Source organism: Mustela erminea, chromosome 14 (assembly GCF_009829155.1).
Source record: "Mustela erminea isolate mMusErm1 chromosome 14, mMusErm1.Pri, whole genome shotgun sequence".
Classification (NCBI taxonomy): Eukaryota; Metazoa; Chordata; class Mammalia; order Carnivora; family Mustelidae; genus Mustela; species Mustela erminea.
The window spans coordinates 57711166-57732960 of NC_045627.1; the positions used below are offsets into that span (position 1 = coordinate 57711166).

Sequence of the window (21795 nt, forward strand, 5' to 3'; positions counted from 1 at the left end):
GGTGCCCCCAACTTTTACGATTTTCTTTCTTTCTTTTTTTAATAATTTATTTATTTATTTGACAGACAGAGCTCACAAGGAGGCAGAGAGGCAGGCAGAGAGAGAGGAGGAAGCAAGCTCCCCGCTGAGCAGAGAGCCCGATGCGGGGCTCGATCCCAGGACCCTGGGATCATGACCTGAGCCGAAGGCAGAGGCTTTAACCCACCGAGCCACCCCTATGATTTTCTTAATAACGTTTTCTTTTCTCTAGCTTACTTTATTCTAAGAATATAGTATATAAAACATACAACATGGAAAACATGTGTTAATCAATTGTAGTATCAGTAAGGCTTCTGGTCAACAGTAGGCTATTAAGTTTTCAGGAAATCAAAAGTTATATGTGGATTTTTGAATGTGCAGAGTGGGCGGGTCGGTCAGTGACCTTAAGCCTTGTATTGTTCAAAGGTCAAATGTATGTATAAGTTGTCCTAAGTGATTTAAATTACCTAAATTAAAATCCACACTTGTAGCACTACCTTATTTTGTAAGGGTGAAAGAACAAATCACGTGTGCCCTAAGGTTCCTGCCCGTATCAGGCTCCCAGTTTCATGGGGAGTCTGCTTCTCCCTCTGACCTTCTCCCCTCTCATGCTCTCTCTCTCTCACGCTCTCTCTCTCAAATAAATAAATACAATCTTAAAAAAAAAAAAAGAAAGAAAGAAAAAAAGGAAGAAGACGACCCTCTTATGAATTCTATGGAGGAAGAGCAGAAGTTGTTCTAAGGAACACTATAGCATGAAAAGATGCTCTCGTAACACTCCCAGGGCCTGAGCTTATATCCCACTCCCCCATTTTGAATTGCATGCATGCTGTTCATTCTCATCTGAATACTCCTCAGTGCCATAACTCTCAGCCTATTATGGAGACAGAGATTCAAGAAGTGGAAATATCCTTATCCATAGTTTAAGAATGAGAATTAGAAACTGCAGTTTTGACTTCCTGAACTTCAAATGATAAAATTGAGAAAACAATGGTCTGATGTTCTGAAAGTATCAAAAAAAGAAAGTGGGGGGGCTGTATTCTTCTCTTCTTCCTCAAACCTTTTAATGGATAGGGACCTCTACAAAGAATGGTGTGAGCGAAATAGTGTCACGAAGTTTTAGCTGGGGCAAAACAGTATAAGGAAAGAGAAAGATTAAAAAAAAAAAAAAAGCCTTAGATACGATTTAAGTATAACAGCTCAGAATGACCTTGTTTTCACATCCTCTACTCCATCAGCCAGCGCTTGTGACATACTTTCCTTTGAAAGGTTTCTCACAGTTTTACCTTCCTAGACTTGTGCTAAACCCAAGATAACTATCATGCCTTCTTTCTGACCCCGGGCTGTACTGTGGCAGGCACACACATTTCTCCAATCTACCTGCTTGGTCCTTCTAAATACATGTTTTTATTGTCCCAGTGCTCTGATCTCAGTCCTTCAGGGTTCCTGTTGTCTGTAGCAGAATCCACATCTCTAAACCAGATACTGAAGACTGTCACTATCACGATAAGCATCATCAGTATAAGTCTAATTCTGGACTCCATTCTGCATTCCCTACTCTTACTTCACTTTAATCTCATCTTTCTCATCTACTTCTAATCTATGTTCTCTTGCGGTGTAGTATATACAAACACATCTTAAGTGCTTTTTTAAACCAAGTATAATCTGGCAAATAAAAATGTATTGGTTTTTTTTTTTAATTAAAAAAATTTGAATCCATCCTCACCTCCCCGTAAGATCTAAAAGTTCCCCACCTAGTCAGGAAGTTCTGCTCAATAACCCCACTTATTGCTCACTTTTCTTTCCTTATTTTGGATTCTCATTCTCTATAGCCAAATCCTATCTATCCTACAAAGTGAAGCTACAAGGACCTTCTCTATCACTTTTTTTTTTTTTTAAACCATTCTAGGACAAATTCTTGCCTGTCCTTGACTGTTCATGACAATTAACACATCACACCATCTGGTACTTGCTTTCATATAATGCTCTGTTGCATAGATGTCAGTTCCTAAGGACAGGATTCAGATAATTTGTGTCATCCACAATACCTAACACCAATCCAAGAACATAGTACATAACTTGTAAATCCTGAAATCAAACTCTGGTTAACAGCATTGCCACATATAATGCATGTGAATTTCTGTGGATTTAAAATAAGGAGATAATATGCAAAGACTATATAAGAATTTTGCACAGCATGATGGTTTATATAGCTATCTCTATGGAACATAAATCTACAGAATATTTCTTTTCTATATAGGTTGTCTTTTTATAATAACTGAGTACTGTAAGAAGTCATCAGACTCGATCATTAAATAATATACACAATGCAGATTATGCTGAACACATGGTCTTTGATGGTTTAGAACAAACATGAAGTGTCTTAGGGGCATCATAAATATTATGATCATGCCACAGGAGATTAAAAGTTTGGGTTTTGAACTTGCTTATGACATTCCCTAGAAGAAACTTCTTAATATAAATCCCTGATGTCAGCATACTTGCCTATGGCTTGCTTGCATAAAACTAGAATATCAAATGAGCGATTGCTTAACTTCCTGGACAGTATAAAATGGCTGCCTTTTTGAATATTTAATTACTGTAACAAAAGCTGAAGCATCCTTTTACCTAGCTTTGTCCTCTTTGTTGAAATCTTCTTCATGTCTTTCAATGTTCTCTGACGTCTCAGCATTCAATACATTCTCTATTATTTATGTTCCTCTAACAGAATGTGTCACTCCAACTCCCCTGTCTGCTTCAGCCCTCCATTATGTCCCGCAGTGTGAAGCAATATATTCACTATCAAAAGATTTTTCTTCCTTTCCTCCTCACTCAGGTCTTACATTTTTGATATTAAGCTATTATTTTCCTTAAGTCTCTGTGTTTCACATTTACAAAATCTAGGCCTAAATTAGAATATCAAATATCCCATTGTATTTTAAAATGAAAATCATGTGTTACACTTGCATGATTCACCAACTTTAATTCTGCTCAATAACTTTAAAATAGCTACAATGGAATAACATCTCATGTGCTAGATCACACCAGCTGATAAGTCAAATAGGATCATCTATATGGGCAAATAAGTAGAAAGTACGCAGTAAGCTCTAAAATGTGAAAAAATTTTGTTACCTTCAGATGAGCTCATATCTTTGGAATGTTGAGGAATTCAAGGTCAAAATATGATAAAATCAATCTTCCCACCCAGTCTCAGATCTTCTAAAATGCTAAACTCATAAGGCCTTTGAAAGTGGGAATTTAAAATTTTCCATTCATCGAAGTTTTACTGTGCAATAGCTGAAGCATTAACACACTTCATCTGCTTTTATTCTACTTAAAATCAATACAAAGTTTAATCTGACCAACACTGCCAAATAAAGTCTCATCAGCATTATAAAATGGTTCAAAGTATTTAGATTGTGTTTTTGCTTAAGGACCAACTATTTTTAACAAGATTTGACTATTGTGATGCTGTCATTACATAGATTTGAATAATAAAGTCTTTTTCTTTCTCTGGAAAATTTTTGAGCATGATAGCAATGAAGAGCCTGGTAAAGCCTTAACTTAAACTACCAATTAAAAAACAGCAACTACCTCCAGCAAACAAACAAAACAGGGTCTCTTTTAATCTAGGTATATGCAAAACATGATGCTGGAAAATGTTAAGAACTGGCAAAAGTCTGGCCAGTTGTTCTTACTGGGACTTGATATCACATATCTTAACCTGTATCCCGAAATGCTCTGTTGTTAAAATGCTCTTTACCAATAGAAATCAGTAAATACATGACGGATAGGTTTCCACACTAGCTTATAAGTAGTTAATTGGTTACAAAGCTAAACAAAAAAAACCCTCAATCAGCAGTCAACATCATTACCATGTGAAACTTCAAGGTCTAATGCACTTCTCTTCAGTGAGTTACAGGTCAATCACAGAGATCTAGGCCAACTGCCCCCACAGCACAAATCCCCAACTTCTACCCCCTCCCCGAGTTCTACTCTCTACTCTCTTCATTAAGTTACAGTTATAGGAGTGGGTCTTCTAAGATCATAGCAATGACAAAGAAGCCAATGGGAGAGTGTAAATGTTCCTCTGAGATCCTTTGTATATTAGCAATTTCTTTTTTTTTTTTTTTTTAAAGATTTTATTTATTTATTTGACAGAGATCACAAGTAGGCAGAGAGGCAGGCAGAGAGAGAGAGAGAGAGGAGGAAGCAGGCTCCCTGCTGAGCAGAGAGCCCGATGCGGGACTCGATCCCAGGACCCTGAGATCATGACCTGAGCCGAAGGCAGTGGCTTAACCCACTGAGCCACCCAGGCGCCCAGCAATTTCTTAAAGTCAGTATTTCTAAGCAGTACTTCCTACACCAAAATTAAACAACATTCCTCTCTTGAGTCAGAATTTGCTGGCCCATTTATTTATTAAAATACAGAAGCATCTACAGTTGAAGCTTTGCTTAATTGACTTTCCAGATTAAGCCATGAGTTCTATCTTCCTTATATAAAATGCCCATAGCATACTCAACACCTGTAATGGGAATTAACCCATTAATTTCTGTCCTGTCAAGTAAGCCGCAAGCTTACCTAGAGGTGATGGGTTTGTGCCCAAGCCTTTTTAATGCTTGTGTTACTGTAATTACATGATTTAATTTACTATACATAAACCAATGAACTGAATGTCAGAAAATTATTTGCATAATTAAAAGTATTTTTTAAAATTCTAGAAAAAGCTAGATAAAAAAGGAGTTGGGACCATTTTATTTAGAAAGTTCTCAAATTAAAGTTAGGCAGAATCTGTGGAAATAGGAAGAGGGAGAAAAATTTATGAAACAACTAAGTTTTTCAAAAATTTTTAAAGGTTTATTGGGTGCCACGTAGCAGTGCTTTTACTCTAAATCTAGGATTCTTGACCATTTTTGAGTTAGGGGCCCTTTTGGAAATTTAATGAATTCCACCCTTCTCTCTAGAAATACAAATGAATAAACAACATAGAATTCTGGTGGGTCCTACACCCTGGCCTCATTTCCTTTTCCCTCCACCCTCCCCCAAAACACATCTCCTTATGGCTCTGTGGATCCTAAGCTTCTAAACATTTTACCATGCTTATACCCATTAAAAAACTAAGCACCATATTAGTGTAGCCAACTAAATTCCATAAGGTTGAATCTTAACTTTGTTAAGACCTTAATGGTATTTCAGATAGGTAATATTATCCATTACCTCTCAAGAGAGTTTATTCAACTTAAAAATAACAGATTCCTGGTTTCATTTCTCTTATTGCCTGTGATCCTCCCATATGATTGATTGGTTAGCAATTCCTTGTAGTTCTTTGCAATGCCAGGCTGTAACTCATAAACAAGATGACTAATCAGCCAACATACACTCTGATTCTCAGGGTACAATAAAAAAAAAATCATGCTAGAATCAAAAAAAAGCTCTTGTCTTAGAATGGTAGTTATTTCTTCTCTCAGATTTACTGTTCTAATAAGTAGTCCACGAAGTAATCTATCTTAATAAGGTTTTCCTTCCCACACATTAAGAGTCACACAAAAGCATGGGTGGATAAGAGATGTCAAATCACTTGTTCAAATATTCCCAACACATAGCTTTGCCTTCTGAAGTTCCTCCACTCTAAACCCACCTGGCTTATGAGTCATGAAAATTCTAATCTGCCACTATTGAGCGTTTTCACCTCTAGATCATTTTCCCCAGCTGCCTTAACCAAAACCTAGGAGTCATTCTAAATTCCTCCTACTCCTCTCTTCCCCACATCTAAGCAATCACCAGTCCTTCTAGTCAGCCTCCTAATTTATTTCTCCAGTCTGTCTTTTCCTCTCGATAGCTTTAGGTCCTTACATGTTAACTGGCTTCCCTGCCTGTGTTTGGTCCCTGACAATCTATATCCCAGAATAATCTTTCTAAAACAAAGATGTGATCACTTCACTCATCAATTTCAAAGCCTTAAAATGGCTATTTTTCTCAGCTTAAAAATCTTTCAATGTCCCCATTGGACAAAGTTGAAGGCAAAGAATATTGGAATGTCCTTGTGATCTGGCCCCTTCTGCTTCTTCAGCCTCATTGCTCATTGCCTCACCCCGATCTTGAATCATCTGCTCTCTCAGCACACCTTGTTCTTACCTGTATACCTGCTGTTCTCTCTGCTTAAAACAAATCTTTTGGCTCAAACTCCTACCCCGTCCCCTGGTCTGCCTATGGAACCCTACCCATTCAGCTCTAAATAAAACATTAAAAGGCCCAAAGTCTCTGAGATAGTATTACATTTAATAGTTAAAAATTGGAGGCATCTAGGTGCACAATTTGTTAAGCAACTGGCTCTTCATTTCAGCTCAGGTGGTGATCCCAGGGTCGTGGGATCGAGCCCCAGGTTGGGCTCAGCACTTTATATTCTCTTCCACTCTAACTGTGCCCCTCCAGCTTGTATGTACATGTTCCTCTCCCTCTCTCTCAAATAAATAAACCTTAAAAAAAAATAGTTAAAAACTAAAAACAGGGGTGCCTGGGTGCTCAGTTGGTTAAGTCTCTGCCTTTGGCTCAGGTCATGATCCCAGGGTACTGGGATCAAGTCCTGCATGGGGCTCCTTGCTCAGCGGGGAACCTGCTTCTCCTTCTACTTGCTCTGCCTGCCACTTACCCTGTTTGTGCTTTTTCTCAGACAAATAAATAAATAAAATCTTTTAAAAAATAAATGAAAACAACTTAAATCCTTCAAACATAAAAATGATTTGTTAAATTAAAATGGATTCCCATGATGCAATATTACACAGTAATAAAAAATGTTTATAAATTTAATGATATGAAAAGCTAAAAAATATGGCTATAAAATTGTTCACACAGAATCATCTCAACCGTATAAAGTACATTATACATTCACACAAAAAAGAGATAACTGGCAGAAATGCACCAAAACAACAATACTTATCTCTGGGTAATAGGGTTATAAGCGATTTTTTCCCCTCCAGTTTTAAATGGTAAACATGTATTACTTCCAAAATCAGAAAAACTGAAAATATTTTAAACTGTGATGACTTTCCCGGAGACTTCTCAACCCACAAATACACACACACATGCACAAAAACTTAATAATTCCCTCTGATTCAAGTACACACTCTTTTTTGTGTATATCACACATGATTTTAAAACTTAACCTTCTATATTTTAATTCACATTCATCAGGGAGATGTCTGACAGGATTTGGTTCAGCTTTAATCCCTACTGCCTGGTCTCTAGTAGAGGTCAGTTAAATGTCTATAAAATGAAATTACTTTTACACTGCATGCACTTATTTCATAGAGTGACAAGTATTACAAAGACAATGTGGCATGAGGGGAATCAGGGAAAACCTGGGGAAAGAGTGCAAAATCAAAGGCATATTAAAAGATGGTGCGTGACAAGAGGCAAGTAGGAAGAGTAGAATGGAAGAACTGGACATGGAGTCAAAAGACCTAAGTTTCCATTACTGCTTTGTCACCTATGAGTCAGGTAATTTTCTGAGTCTCAATACTTCTAAATTAGGAATAACAGTCCCTAATTTACAAGAACACGTGAGGATTAAATAAGTTAATTTACATGAAAAGGGTAAGGCCTGTACTTGGCATTCGGGGCTCCTTGTGTGTTTTTAGCTGTACCTATTTGGTGAAGGACATCAAAAATAATACAACACCCAAAAGCTGGAGTACATGGATTATGACTGTGAGCGAATATGTCAAAAGAAACTCAACAATGTGAATCTCATCCTTTTGATCAGAGAATTCTATAACAGATCTGTAGTTCATAAAAATACGGCATATGCTATCCTTCTTAGCTATATTCTACTATTAATTACAATTGCTTTAGCAACAATGTGGCAAAGTGTTGAATAATCTACCCACAAAATCAAATGCAAATACATAAAAACAGAGTCATATCTAAAAATTTTCTTTCAGCCTTTCCCCACAATCTCATAAACATTACCGATCTTCACTATTTTTTTTAAAGATTTTATTTATTTATTTGACAGACAGATCACAAGTAGGCAGAAAAGCAGGCAGAGAGAGAGAGGAGGAAGCAGGTTACCTGCTAAGCAGAGAGCCCGATGCGGGGCTCGATCCCAGAACCCTGGGATCATGACCTGAGCCGAAGGCAGAGGCTTTAACCCACTGAGCCACCCAGGCGCCCCCGATCTTCACTATTTTTAATCTCCTACAAACCTCAGTTATAATTCTCTGGTCCAAAAGAGGAAAGGAAATTTTCCACAGCAGATTGCAAAAGAGAGGTGCTGGGCACATTTACTTCCTGTCCTTTTTAACTGCGTGTATCTGAAACCCAAGAGCCAGGTCTCCTGGACTTGGAGTAAGGGTTAAATTGTCAGATCATGAAAATGTTTCCTCTGAAGTATTTCAATCCCTAATTAGTCCCCAAACTCTACCATATATTTAAGATAGAAAGCCTTTTGCCTTTTACCTCTCTGCTTTCCAATCTCACATTCTTCAAATGACCGACTGACTGAAATGGGCTACTACAACCTACTCTTTGTCAACCTCTTAGAACAAAGAATTCTCTCTCTCTCTCTCTCTTTTTTTTTTTTCCCCCAAAGAATTCTCTTCTTAACATTTTTAAGTGCTATCGTCAGAATTATTCAGACCTTCGTTCTGGTCAGTTTTAGTATTAATAACTTGATTTGAGATGTCAGGAACAAAACAGATTACCATGACAGGATAAATTAACTCCACAAGAATGAGTTGATTAACAGTGAGTAGGTAAAGAAAAATTTAAGTCGTTAGATGCAAGCTAGTGTTCCCATCTACTGGCTGCCAAAATCTTTTATATCAAAACAAGAACTCTGCTTGCTTTTTGGCCTACCAAACCTGCAAACAGAACCATAGCCCAGAAACTATCGGATGTCCATTAAGTCTGGGAACACAGATAATATTTTCTATTTTTACAAATTGAAGATACCCTTTATGACATTACATACATTCATGTTTCCATATTCCATAGACATTTTAGAGAAAAATGGTACAATGGCAAATCTGTCTCAAAAATATTAAATATACTATATTGTAGAATAAACAAAACTATAGCACCTTGTGTTTAAATGTTTATTCAGTCATTTAATGAGCAGCTACTGAGTGCCAGCTCTTTGTGAGTTTCTAGACACTAGTTCATTTGTTGTCACTGATCATTAATTGCATTGAGTTACTAAGGAGAGTGTGTTATTTTTTTCCTCTTGTACTTGATCCTGACTTTGAAGTAAGTCTGAATGCTTAAGAAATGAAGATATTTGGCTGCACAAGTCTTACCCACACAAAATTAGTACACAATGTTTCATTCCCTTCCTGTGTATTAATTCTATGATCATCTCAAATGATATAAAGGCTGTTTGATGCCCATTTCTGTTTCTCTCCTCTTAAGTATCCTTACAAGAGTTCATATCATATATTCATTATTTCTGAGACTTATGTAATAAAACTTCTGGGGAAAGAAAAGTAGGCTTGATTCCAAGGTAATAATTTATGGTATTATTTGCATTTAGTAGTACCTTTCTATTTCAAATTAAGTCAAAAGGCAAATATTAGAATGGTTTCACATTAAGAAATTTACATGGCCAGCATCTGTAAAGAACACTAAAGGATAGGAAAACTAAATGTAATAGAACCAAAACATAGAAGAAACTGCATACAAGCCATTTACAAGGAATAAGGACAAGCTGTGGAAAATTCCTTGTTAGGCTGGATACTACTGCAAATCTCTCCAGAAAAGCCCCCTTGGAAGTGGTGGCTATATTCCCCAACTCTCGATATTCAAACTTGTGACTCTATATGGAATTCTATCTCTGCCAACCACACTGGCCCCTACAGAAACCCAGGTATCATCTTCCGGAAAGTGGTGGTAAGGAGCTTCAAATTAGAGCCTTTGTAGCTCCAGAACTACCAAAATCAACACTGGTAGCAGTTGGGAAATTAAAAGTTTAAGCATTTCTCCCATCACCAATCAAATGTTCACAGAGCAAGGAAAATGCTTATACTCACATTGATGAGTCAACCATAATCAGAAGCAGGTAGTTACAGAAAGCAGGTAGTTACTGCCTTTCTAGGTCAGACATCCACAAAGAACCTTTCATTGCTCTTCCATTGCTGCTGGACACATCTTTACAGCCCCTCTTCATTTCCAGATGCCATCAACTAGTGTTTAACTCTGGACTATTGATTAACAACAATACTCCCTCTATTAAACTCGGACTATAATTAGAGGTAGTTAGACAGGCATCTAAGAACCTTAACAGTATCTAATTATCTGAACACTTTGTATACATTCTCTCAAAAGCAAACGCAGAAGATGGGTGCTCTCTCTCCATTTTTTGTAGACCAGGAAAAAGAATCATTTGATAAATGATGTGACCAATCACCAGTGATAGAGCTGTGGCTTTGACCATGTCTTTCTCATTCCAAGCTTCATAGGTTATCCACTATTCTATGCTCCTTTCCATCTCTCTCCTCAGTAAAATCCACACATATTTTTTTTTTCTTCAAAGATTTTATTTATTTATTTGACAGAGAGAGATCACAAGTAGACAGAGAGGCAGGCAGAGAGAGAGAGAGGGAAGCAGGCTCCCTGCTGAGCAGAGAGCCCGATGCGGGCCTCGATTACCAGGACCCTGAGATCATGACCTGAGCCGAAGGCAGCGGCTTAATCCACTGGGCCACCCAGGTGCCCAAATCCACACATCTTAATCAAACTTTTCATATTGTAGAAAACAAAGCCATAATCTTCTGACACTTGTGAATCAAAACACTGTAAAACTCACCTGAGCAATGACAAGTTCCAAATGGACAAGTATTGTGCCTTATGTAGCCCTTGAGAAACAGCAAAACAGACCAACCAATGGAGAAAATTATTTAAGTAGAAAATTGTGTTTTACAGAATATCTAAAACATTACATTTAGGGCACGTGGGTGGCTTAGTGGGCTACGCCTCTGCCTTTGGCTCAGGTCATGATCTCAGGGTCCTGGAATTGAGACCTGCATCTGGCTCTCTGCTCAGCAGGGAGCCTGCTTCCCCCTCTCTCTCTGCCTGCCTCTCTGCCTACTTGTGATCTCTCTCTCTCTGTGTCAAATAAATAAATAAATAAATATAAAAACATTACGTTTATAAGGGTGTACTTTTGTATACACTCACTGCAAGGTCATGAAAATTTTAAAGCAAACTACTTTTCAATACGCAATTTTTAAGTATACAGGCTATAGGCTATATTATTAGTTTTTAGTAGCATAGAAAACCTTCTAAAATTTTCTAACCAATCTGTCTTTTAAATAGAATATAGATAACATGGCTTTGTTGGCATTCACAGTAACCATGCCATAATAGGCTCTGAAACAGTTTGTGGGGTTGGGTGGACCTTAAGTGGTTTTGCATTAGAGCAGTAGTTAAGAAACCAACTACAGAAGAGTCTCCAGTTTTAAATCTAGATCATACTATCCTTGGTCAAAAGTAAGCATAAACTAGACAATTTATACTATTTCCTAAAAAGATGGATTACACACACACACACACACACACACACACACACACACAAAGGAGCATAGACTGGATGAAGATTTTACTGGTTCCTTAAAATTTATTATGAATAGGTGTATTTATTTTTTAAAATAATCTGTATTCCTGGGGTGCTTTGGCAGCTCAGTAGTTAAACGTCTGACTCTCAATTTTGGCTCAGGTCATGAGCTCAGGGTTCTGAGATCCAGCCCCATGTCAGGCTCCAAGATAAACATAAAGCTTACTTAAAGATTCTCTCTCCCTCTACTTTTGCCTTTCCCCATTCTCCTTTCCCCATGCTCTCTTTCTAAAAAAATATATATATGTATGTATATAAAATATTATATTTAATATTATTATATATGTATATATAATAATAATATTATATATAATCTATATTGCTATTAAGTCATGTAAAGAATTTGGTCCTCTGTTATATATAATCCCCTAGCAAAATTAACACTAAATTACAATTAACTAGACTTAGGCCAGAAAATATAAAATCTATAGAATTACTCTCAATTTGGGGTGAGGAAAGAAGAGAGGGATAAAGGCAGAGATGCAGAAAGAAAGCAAAACATAATTTGAATTTTTTTCCAAAAATATAATATTCAAAAATACATAAATTTCAGTAAATAAATAAATAGGAGGATATATTAACTATTGTTGCAAATAAGTGGTAGTAAATGTTTGGGCACTATATTTTTCTTTCTCCATATCCAACAACACAAAATTTTTAAAAGCACTATTTCTAGGGTATATCATAAGGTTAAGTGCAGATCATCCCAGTCTCCTGCTTCTACACTACAATGTTAACTGATGTCCTAGAGTTATTATACTCAAGGTGCTACAGTGGAGTCTTGGCTCTGGAGGCAGATTGCCTGGGTTTAAATCCCAACTCTGCCAGTTACTGGCTGTGTGATCTTGAGCAAATAAAGTAAATGTATTAACTCTCAGTTTCTCTGTCAGTATAATGAGGGTTATAATAGTCCTGAACCTCAAAGGAGTTCCAATGAGGAATTATAACAAAGTGTTTAGCACAGGGCCTGGCCCATAAGTAAATTGTGGGTCATCAAACTGTTACAGTAACCACAGGATACCTTCACACAGAAAAAAAAAAAAAAAAGAAGCCTAAATAACATTATACAAAAGTGTACAGTTATTCAGACTGCACTGTATGAAAAAATCAGTAATCCATACTATAAAATCATGCAGAATCTCCAGTTGCCATTACAGCAACAATAATTATAGCCCAGCGTTCATGTAGTACTTTACTATGGACCAAGCACTGTGCTAATATGCAATTCCTCACCTGAACACATATGAAGCAAGAATTATTATTACTCCCATTTTACAGATAAGAGTCAAGATGTATACATAATTTGCTCAAGATTATAAAGCAAGTAACTGGCAGAGTTGAGATGTGAACCTAGACAATCTGCCCCAAAGCCTGCTTCTGACAGAAACTACCCACCCAAACTTAGGCAAGGGCTTTAATATATTGGGATTTCAATTTCCTTCTTTAGAAATGAATAGAGTGGGGAAGCCTGGGTGGCTCAGTTGGTTAAGCATCTGCCTTCGGCTCAGGTCATGATCCCAGAGTCTTGGGATCAAGTCCCACATCAGGCTCCCTGCTCAGCGGGGTGTCTGCTTCCCCTTCTGCCTTCTGCTTCCCCTGCTTGTGTGTTCTCTTTCTCTCTCTGACAAATAAATAAATAAAATCTTGAAAGAAAGAAAGAAAAAGAAAATGGTGGAACAGGTATTCTTAAAAGTCTTCTAAACTCCTCTAGACAAAAATGCTATTTAAATCCAAATTCACTACATATAGGAAATATGCTCTGGTCCTTTTACATACCTAGCCTTCCCTGTCTTATATAAATACAGAATATTTATAATTCCCCCAATGCAGTGTCTCACTGTTCCTGAGCCCGTTAACGGAAGGTCCATCATCTCCCACTGAAAGTGCTCTATCTCCATCTTTGTAGACTGGGAAAAAGAATCATTTGATAAATGACATGACCCAATCACCAGTGACAAAGCTTGTGCTTCTGTCAGCCAGAGAACCTCACTAGATAGTTCTATAACTAAGTCCCTTTGATTGGAGCCCAAAGAGAACCTGACTTAAAATGAATCCTATCTGACACCACTAGTGCTATAGGGAAGTTAAGGACACACATCAACAAACCAGCCAAACCCCTAGGACTGGGGTTATGTCACTCTAACTTAGGACCTCGATTTCCTTGTTTACAGATAAGAAGCTGTGTTTAGATACAAGTAAACCTGAAGGAAGCAGCCACCCCAACTCAGGGAAGCCAATCAACTTTGTTAGAATTGAGAGAAAGCGGTAAGGATATGTACAGTTTGGAAAACCACATTCAAATAAGGTTATCGCTTTTACAATATAAACCACAGAAGTAAAAGCTCCAAAATGATCTATCATGTTGGGTGGCAAAAGACAGTGAAACAACACTGAGTGGATACGTATTTTACAAATACATATTAAGATACATTAGAGTAGATCACTGTTGCAAGCCCCGTTTAGCTCAGAGTCTGAAAATACTCTCTAGGACGACTTAAGATATTTCTTCCCTTTCATAGAAAAGTGATTTAAATAAATGCACAAACATGTAAAATTCTAAACACAAGACTCAAGGTATTTTATTTTTGTTTCTTAACAAATGTGATATACTTAACACAAAGTCTTAAAATATTCTAACCCCAAACTAAAACACAACAAGGTTACTTCTAATCTGGTTCTAATACTGCTTCAAAACCCTGAAGCTCCATTTTTAAGTGAGACAAAGAAGTGAGGCATAAAGTCCATGTAATTTTTCCTGAGGCTAAATATATAAAGCTCAATTTTTAATAAAATCTATCCTTGCACAAGTCTTTTGGCCATCTTTGCCTACTTAATAGCACCACCAGGGGATGAAAAGACAAGAAACCAAACTCAACCCCTTCTGTCTGGCTCTCATTAGCATTGCTGGTAAATGGTTTGCTGAGAAACAATGGGCAATCCCCATACTACTTGTCAATATCAGTTTGGGGGAAGTTTCAGGGATTCAATGTCTCCCCAGCCCTCACTTCCAGAGACAATTAATTGAAAGCTAGCTGTATTCAGATTTAGTGCCTAGAAAAAGATAACTGATGTCTACACCATCAGCTCTCACCCTAAAACTCCCACTCAGATTTTAGGTTATCTTCTAAGACTGGACTCGAATAGGGAGCACCAGAATAATAAGAGGAACCGTTGGAAAAAGAAGGCCTCTCCCACCAAATGCAGCCTCACTATTCTATCCCCTCACCACAAAAATAAGCCCATGGAAGAAATTTCAGAAAGCAGATTCCTCTTTTTCCCTACCAAACTAATCCCATCTTGCAGTGCCTCTTCATTTTATCGAGACAGACTTTAGAATGGAAAGAAATACACGTTAATATTAAAATCTCCCATTCCTAAAGGACCCCTGTGAAAATGTGTTAAGATCCTCTCTCATGAAAAACTCTCATACACACAATGTACAAGTTTCATGGAACCCCCAACCCCAACCTGTCAAGGTTAAAAATCCTTGCTGTAGCCTAGAGAATCATGTGCTTCTCTATAACCCTATCTCCTTCTTCACGGATGGGAGCCATCCCAAACATCACATTTGAAATGTAAAGAACAACAAAATGAAGGTTCCAAATTGCACCTGATACTTTAAACTAACTCTGTCAAATTTCGGTTCTGCCATTTTTCAGCAATGCTCAAAAGATTTATTTCATTTCCTTGACCACCACAACTGGGTCTTATCCAAAGCCCTCCTCTCTCCTTCCTTTCTTCTCTTTTAACTGATCCTAGAAGCTTAGAGCCAAATGAAATTTTAAGTGAAGGAAAAATGTTTGCCTGAGAACAAAAGCCCCCAGTGAACACTCACCCTCACCACCCCTTTCCAACTCAAGATGTTCAGGACACTGCCAACCGATGTGGCCCTGGGCTGGATCAGAAAACAAGAACAGAATAAGGACACTCCATTCAACCTTTTTGTCTGGGGCACTTCCTGGGTTTTTCACTGGTATTTAACACCAAGACACAAGGCTCATTTTTCATTAAAGTTGCAAGACTTTCACTTTGCCCAGTTTCAAATGGTGTAATTGATCTGCATTGTCTTCTTAAATAACCCATCTGAAGGACACTGCAGCTTTAAATATTTCAGTGCTAGCTAGCAAATAGACTCCATTGCAATATGGCTCTGAAGGTCGTGTCCTATTGTCTCTTTGCTCTAGAAAAAAAGCAATGTCTTAGTCCTTTTAGGTAACATAGGAAGGGTTACCCCTAGAAATTCCACTCTTCCAACTTGTTCCCTGAAGGAGCTTGGGAGTTTATTGGAATCTCACACTCATAATTTTCCCAGCAGGGGCAATATGCTGATTGCTATTAATGATGCCAGCACCTTAGCGAGACATAAACACATGTGTTCACATTAGTTTAATTGAGCATATGCAACTGTCTGAAATAGCACCACTCAAGGGCTGTTAACCTCTTTAAGAGTAGGCCCAGGGTAGTTTGGGAGTGGATGGCTTTCAGGAGGCACTCTGAACCCAGGATTGCATAACCTGAAATGTGTAGCTACTTAAAATGACAAGAATCTCAGCCTACTCATCCTGGGACCAACCCAGCACCTTGCCATACATTTGCACCTTTACTTGTCAAAGAAGGTCAAAACAAGAGGTATACACACTGTGAAAGAAAAATATACCAAAAGAAAAAGGCCCTTTTTCTGTCTTATCAGGGTGCTTAAATACGATTCTTCAAACAGTCACAATGTTTCCCCAACCTTGTCCTAGGTACTGGCGCAGCCCCGGTAAATGGAGGCTTTTGAAGAGGACAGGGGGCCTGGACATCGCTGCCTTTCTTAACAAAAATCAGTGGAAGATTAAATGGCAGGGAAGAAGGGGCAAAGGGAGCAGGGTAGAAGGAAGGTGTGTGCAGGTGCACTGGAGCATTACCTGAAATGGCAACAGATTGTTACCATTATCCGTCCGGAAAGCGTTATCCTCCATCCAGGACTTGGAGGTGAGCGGGGCCGCACGGGGGAACTTGGGCGGCGCGATCACATTGCTGGAGAAGGGCTTTTTGAGCGGCGAGATGGGGTTGAGTGGTGAGGGCACCCCGACACCTACGCCCACGCCCACGCCGACAGCTCGGCGAGGGTCCCGGCCTGCCGGCAGGCCGCCCCACGGGTTGGACGGCGCGCTCCAGGCGGCGTTCACACTCTGGTGCGTGTTCCAGCTGGACGAGGCGGACGAAGCGGCAGCTGCGGCCGCGGCGGCTACTGCAGCCGAGGACGAGGACGGCTTGCTGGTCATGATGGGCTGGTGGCCGTACGCCGCGGCGGCACTCCTCTGCGCGTAGGGCGCCTGGCTGGGACTGGCGGGCGATCGGCGCTGCTGCGGGGGCTGCGCCTGCGGGGGCTGCGCGGGCTGCGCCGGCTGCGGCGCTGGCGGCGGCGGCTGCTGGTGGTGCTGGGTCTGCGCCAGGCCGATCTGTGGAGAGAAGGTGCCTCCGAAGACTGGGTTGACGTGGTGCGGGAAGTTCTGGAAGAGCATGGTCCCGTTGACTGGGGTGATCCCCTGGAAGAAGCTGTCCTCCACCGCGTTCGTGGTGCCTGTGGACCAGGTGCTGCCGAAGGACGGAGACAGCGACGCGCCCGGGGCCGCGGGCTCCTGCGGCGGCGGCGGCTGCTGAGGGGGCTGGTGGAAACTCAAGCCCGGCAGGAGCGGCGATTCCATCTGCATCTTGTCGGGGCCGTTGGGGGCCGGCGGGGCCGCGGCGGGGCTGAGGGCCGGCACTGCGCTGCTGTCCTCCGGCTTGGGGGTCTCTGAAGAGAGGGGCGTGGACGGGGCTTCGGCTGCGCTGGGTTCGGGCTGGGGCTGCTGCTGCTGCTGCTGCCGCTGCTGCTGAGGCTGGGGCTGGGTTTTGCTTTTGTCCATCAGTAAATCATCCTGCATGGTTTGCGCAGCTGAAACGGGAAAAAAGAGAGACGCGTTATTGTCAATGTGATCGTTAATGCCCCCCGCTAAAGCGGGCGGATGTTTTACTTGAGAAAATCCAGTGCCAGCGCTACTAGCCAATTGCAATGCAAATCCATAATCTCCCATTTAGAAGAGCAGGTCGGGCTGGGGATGGGGGGGGGGGGTTGCGTGCAAGGTCTCTAAAAATACTGTGAGAGCGTCTTCACCCTTTCTGATGTCTTGGTTCCTTTTCTGTTTTAAGGAGAGATGTGCTTATAAGACAGAAAGACAGCAATTTCGCCACGTCTCTTTTCCCTTCACCGGAACTCAGAGCGTTCACCCTGCAATGAGAAACTGATTCTGGTTCCTGTTTTTTCCCAAGCACCACCCTCCCCCAGTTATTTGCATACGTCAATAAATACTGCTGCGTCCTTCAGCAAGGTTAAAAAGACACCGCACACGACCCTTTCTTCCCCCTTCCCTGCTCGGCACTTTTAAAGAAACAGCAGTCTTATCCCTCTTGATTAGCAAACTGCCTTCTTGCGTTGATAATTGTTTCATTTAGCAGCGGCGAACCACGAGGGAGGAAATCCTTGGCATTTGTTAGGAGGACTCAGCTGCACAATCATTCTCTGGCCTCCCAGAAGCTGCAGCTACTCCATTTTGTTAGGAGACATTTAAAAAAAAAAAAAAAAACCCACACCGTTTTTAAAGAGGTAAAAATCTACTGAAACGTTTGTAACCGCTTGCTTCTCGTTACACTCTTAAGGATTAGGGCTTTTCTGCTTATTCTCCAGTCTTCTTGTCTCCAATTCTGCCATACAAGAAATGTCTTGGCTTCTCAGCGGTTCAGGTCTCAACAGGAGCCTGAGAATTTCTCTGCAGCGTGGAGAAATGTTCTGGTTGGATTTGAGGTCAGAGAGAGCCAAAGACAGAGAAAGGCTGACTGTGAGATGGGGTGGGGGCGGAGCTTTAAAAAAAAAAAAATCCCCCTGAGATTTAAGTAGAAAGTCAAGATACTTTTGGGGTTGCCAGATTTTCATTTTTGAATCCTCCTGATGCTGCCTTGGTCATAAGACTTTGGCAAATTTAGAATCCATTCTCTTATCACTGGTATTAGCAATGAAAGATTATGGTTGGAAGACCCTGAATTACCATATGCTAGCAAAAGTGTTAAAAATAGCATAGTACAAAATCCCAAATTCTCATACATTGTAATTATAGTGCATTGCCATCACTGCTTCATTTAGCCATATAAGGAGCGTATGGTATTTTCCATCTCTCATAGAAGGGCTATATTCACCTCTGCCATACAGCCTGTTTTCTCATTCAAGGATGAAAATAGTAATCACTCAAAATCGGGAGATTTCCATACACATAGTTATCACTGAGTTACCTTGTCCTTTAGAACATGTTAATTGTTTTAAATATATGAATATTACAGTGCTGAGACCCTAAAAGCAAATATTTTGAGATGTTAAAGGAGCATATGACCAAACATATAATTATTTTTAGATGATGATTCAGTATAATTGCAACAAAGTTATTAATATATTTAATGCAGTTACTTAATTAACTCAGATACTTGGAGAAGCATCTTTCCCAGAACACTTGCAAAAGGACATTCATAATCACACAGAAGCTCTGCCTTTGGACATCCTCACGATAACTGTTATAAAATAAATGTATTGGAAAATGGAGATGCCATCACTCTTAACTACTAAGCAAAATATGTCAGATCAAGAAATGGGATTAAATAGTATTATTTTATTAAAGACAATCTTTAAAATGGTTAATCTTTAATATTAAAGTTTCCTACACAAAATAGTGGGCTCAAGCAAATGCTTCATAGCCACCTCGCTCTCTTCTCTTCCCACCCCTTTTACCCGCCCCAAAACCCAGCCCAGTATACCTCACAAATTGCCAGCTATTACCAATAAAACCTACATAAGATTGATTTTAGTTTCCTCAGTTCCCTTGGTCTAAAACAATGGCTTTGATCAGTATTGAAAATATGACACAAAGAGGCAAGCAGAGCTTGAATTCACAACAGCACAAAGTTCTATCGCTGCCAAAGGAAATGGTCATAAAAAGAGACATTTTCATACTTGGTTTAAGCAGTGCTGCAGTAAACCATTATAATCTGGGATCTGAGTTGCTTCCAGTGGGCTAGAATTATCTTTACAATAGCCATATCATCATGGCTGAAATATGTACCTGATTATAATTTTAATATCACTCAGCTTTCCCAATGCTTGTATCAATGCTTTTTGTTAATGCCTTCAGTTTAAACTACATGCTCTTGATGGAAAAATTAATGCTCTACTATGGCAAAAAAGCTAAAAAGTAAGCTGGACTCAATCTTTTATGAAGGCTATAATTAGTATATTTACTGAATTTTAAAAATTTTATCATACCAGGAACACCCATTTCTCTTCTCAACACTGCTTAAAGACATAAATTTCACTTTCTGCATAAATTCACTCTGTCAAGGTCAAGCCCATCTTTTAATAAATAAGACCCTTTTAAACAAAAGGAAAGCAAAAGATTAAGATAACATTTACAATGTTAAAATGCAATGTCTCTCGGTAACTGCTTGTATAGTTTGTTTGGGTGTGTTTCTTTTTTTTTTTTTTTTTCCTTTTTCTTTTTTCTTATTTACAGCAAAGTCCGAGAAATAGATACCTCCTTCCCCTCCCCCCACCACACACACAATAGATCTTCCTTTGCATGCAATCACCCAATCTCAAGTAACAAATTCTTAGCAGCAGTTACCTTTGAGTGTCCAGTTTTTAAGGATCGATAAAATTAAAAACTGTACAGTATTTTATTTTCTTCTTTCAGGTTGATTATGTGACCGCTCTGGCAAAAGCACTTTGACAACTGTAAGAAGAGAGGGCATGCGCACACAGGGAACTGTGGGGGCTGAAGTCCTTCACTAGGTACTCTGCCTGACTTAAGCACGTTCAGCCAAGGAAAGAAGGAAGCCTCGCAAATACTGATTCCAAGGGGAAGATGTTGCGCCCGGATTACATTATATTTTCCTACCAATCTGAATCACGAATTTTTGAAATGAAAAGGGAGAAAAACAAACGGGTTTATCGGTTTGATTTAGGAATCCAGATTAAAAGAGAAACTGGATTGAAGGACTCAAAATAAATAAACCCAGCAGAGCTACCTTAAATGGTATTAGAATGGTAGTGACTGGGTAGCCAGCAATAGGAACCCTACGGGAGCAAAAAGAGATTGGGGTGGGGAGGGATTAGAAAAGGAGGGAGAACAAGGAAAAGATAAATACTTAAAATCTGACAATCCCTAAAAGAAACATTTGTAGTATTACAGAATGAAAAATGCCTTAATATTAAATGTGATATTAAATGTGGAGATCAGGTGAAAACAGGCTTCAGTCACAAATTTCTGACATCTTATCCACCAAGATTTCTTTGTATTTGAGTTTTCAATGAAGGCACAAATCACTTAAGATTCTACTTGCTTTGCTCTGAATCAACTCACCTCCTTATTTTACTTGTCAAAATGAAAGTTTACTTTGCATTATTCATACAATGATCAATCAAATAAAATTCAACTCTTTTAAGCTAAAATAATATTTGGTGAAATATTAAAAAATAATTTGACATTTAGTTTTCATTGCATAGGACAGTGACTTCTTTATTCAACACAAAAAGTAAGTACAGTTTCTATTTTTCAAAAAAAATTTTTTTGTATATTGTGTATTGTATATTTTGTATATTGTATATTTTTCCTATCTTAACCTCATGACTCCAAAGCTGGAATCTCACAACATATTAGCATCAACTCTTACTATCCATAGCTTCTGAGAGCAATAGTTCAACTACCAGTTTGCTCATGTAGGTAGAAGATATTGTTTCTTGTGGGATTCGGTTCAATGCCATTCACCCAAGGGGTTCAGAGTAAATGTCAGTTGATGACTATGCTGACTGAACTTGGAAGAAAAATGTTAACCATCATTTAAAACTGTCTTAATTCTCTATTTCCTTTTTTCACCAGTTAGAATTAAAGTATTACCAGAGACTACCAATTTGCATTGTTAGTGGTCTTTGTTTCTAGTTATTTCTAAGGAAAAAAAAAAAAAAACAATTTATGAGGAAAAAAAATTGTGAATCAACCTGTGAAAAATTCTTTTTAAAAGAACTAAAATCACCTTCTTATTCCTACTGTGAACTTATTTTATATTCCCCATTTTTTTCTCTTCCTCTGCTCTCCTAAAGAAAGCT

General features: G+C 39.1%; 1 protein-coding gene across 17 annotated transcripts in view; it reads right to left on the bottom strand.

Annotated features, from left to right (window-relative positions):
- The window catches only part of CPEB3 (cytoplasmic polyadenylation element binding protein 3), a 193691-nt gene that overhangs the window by 142168 nt on the left and 29728 nt on the right, over nucleotides 1-21795 (bottom strand). For 9 of the 17 annotated variants that reach the window (XR_004278792.1, XM_032313580.1, XM_032313585.1 and 6 more), the window contains 2 exons: nucleotides 16535-17547; nucleotides 15463-15522 (listed from right to left, as the gene is read on the bottom strand). Coding sequence is in view for 16 of the 17 variants with exons in the window: in XM_032313585.1 (XP_032169476.1) it covers nucleotides 15463-15522; nucleotides 16535-17547 (1073 nt within the window). In the remaining variant the exon portion in view is untranslated. Of the gene's footprint in view, nucleotides 1-15462; nucleotides 15523-16534; nucleotides 17548-17766; nucleotides 17881-20314; nucleotides 21003-21795 lie in introns of those variants that run through there. The other 8 variants (XM_032313592.1, XM_032313591.1, XM_032313588.1 and 5 more) reach the window with 3 other exon arrangements.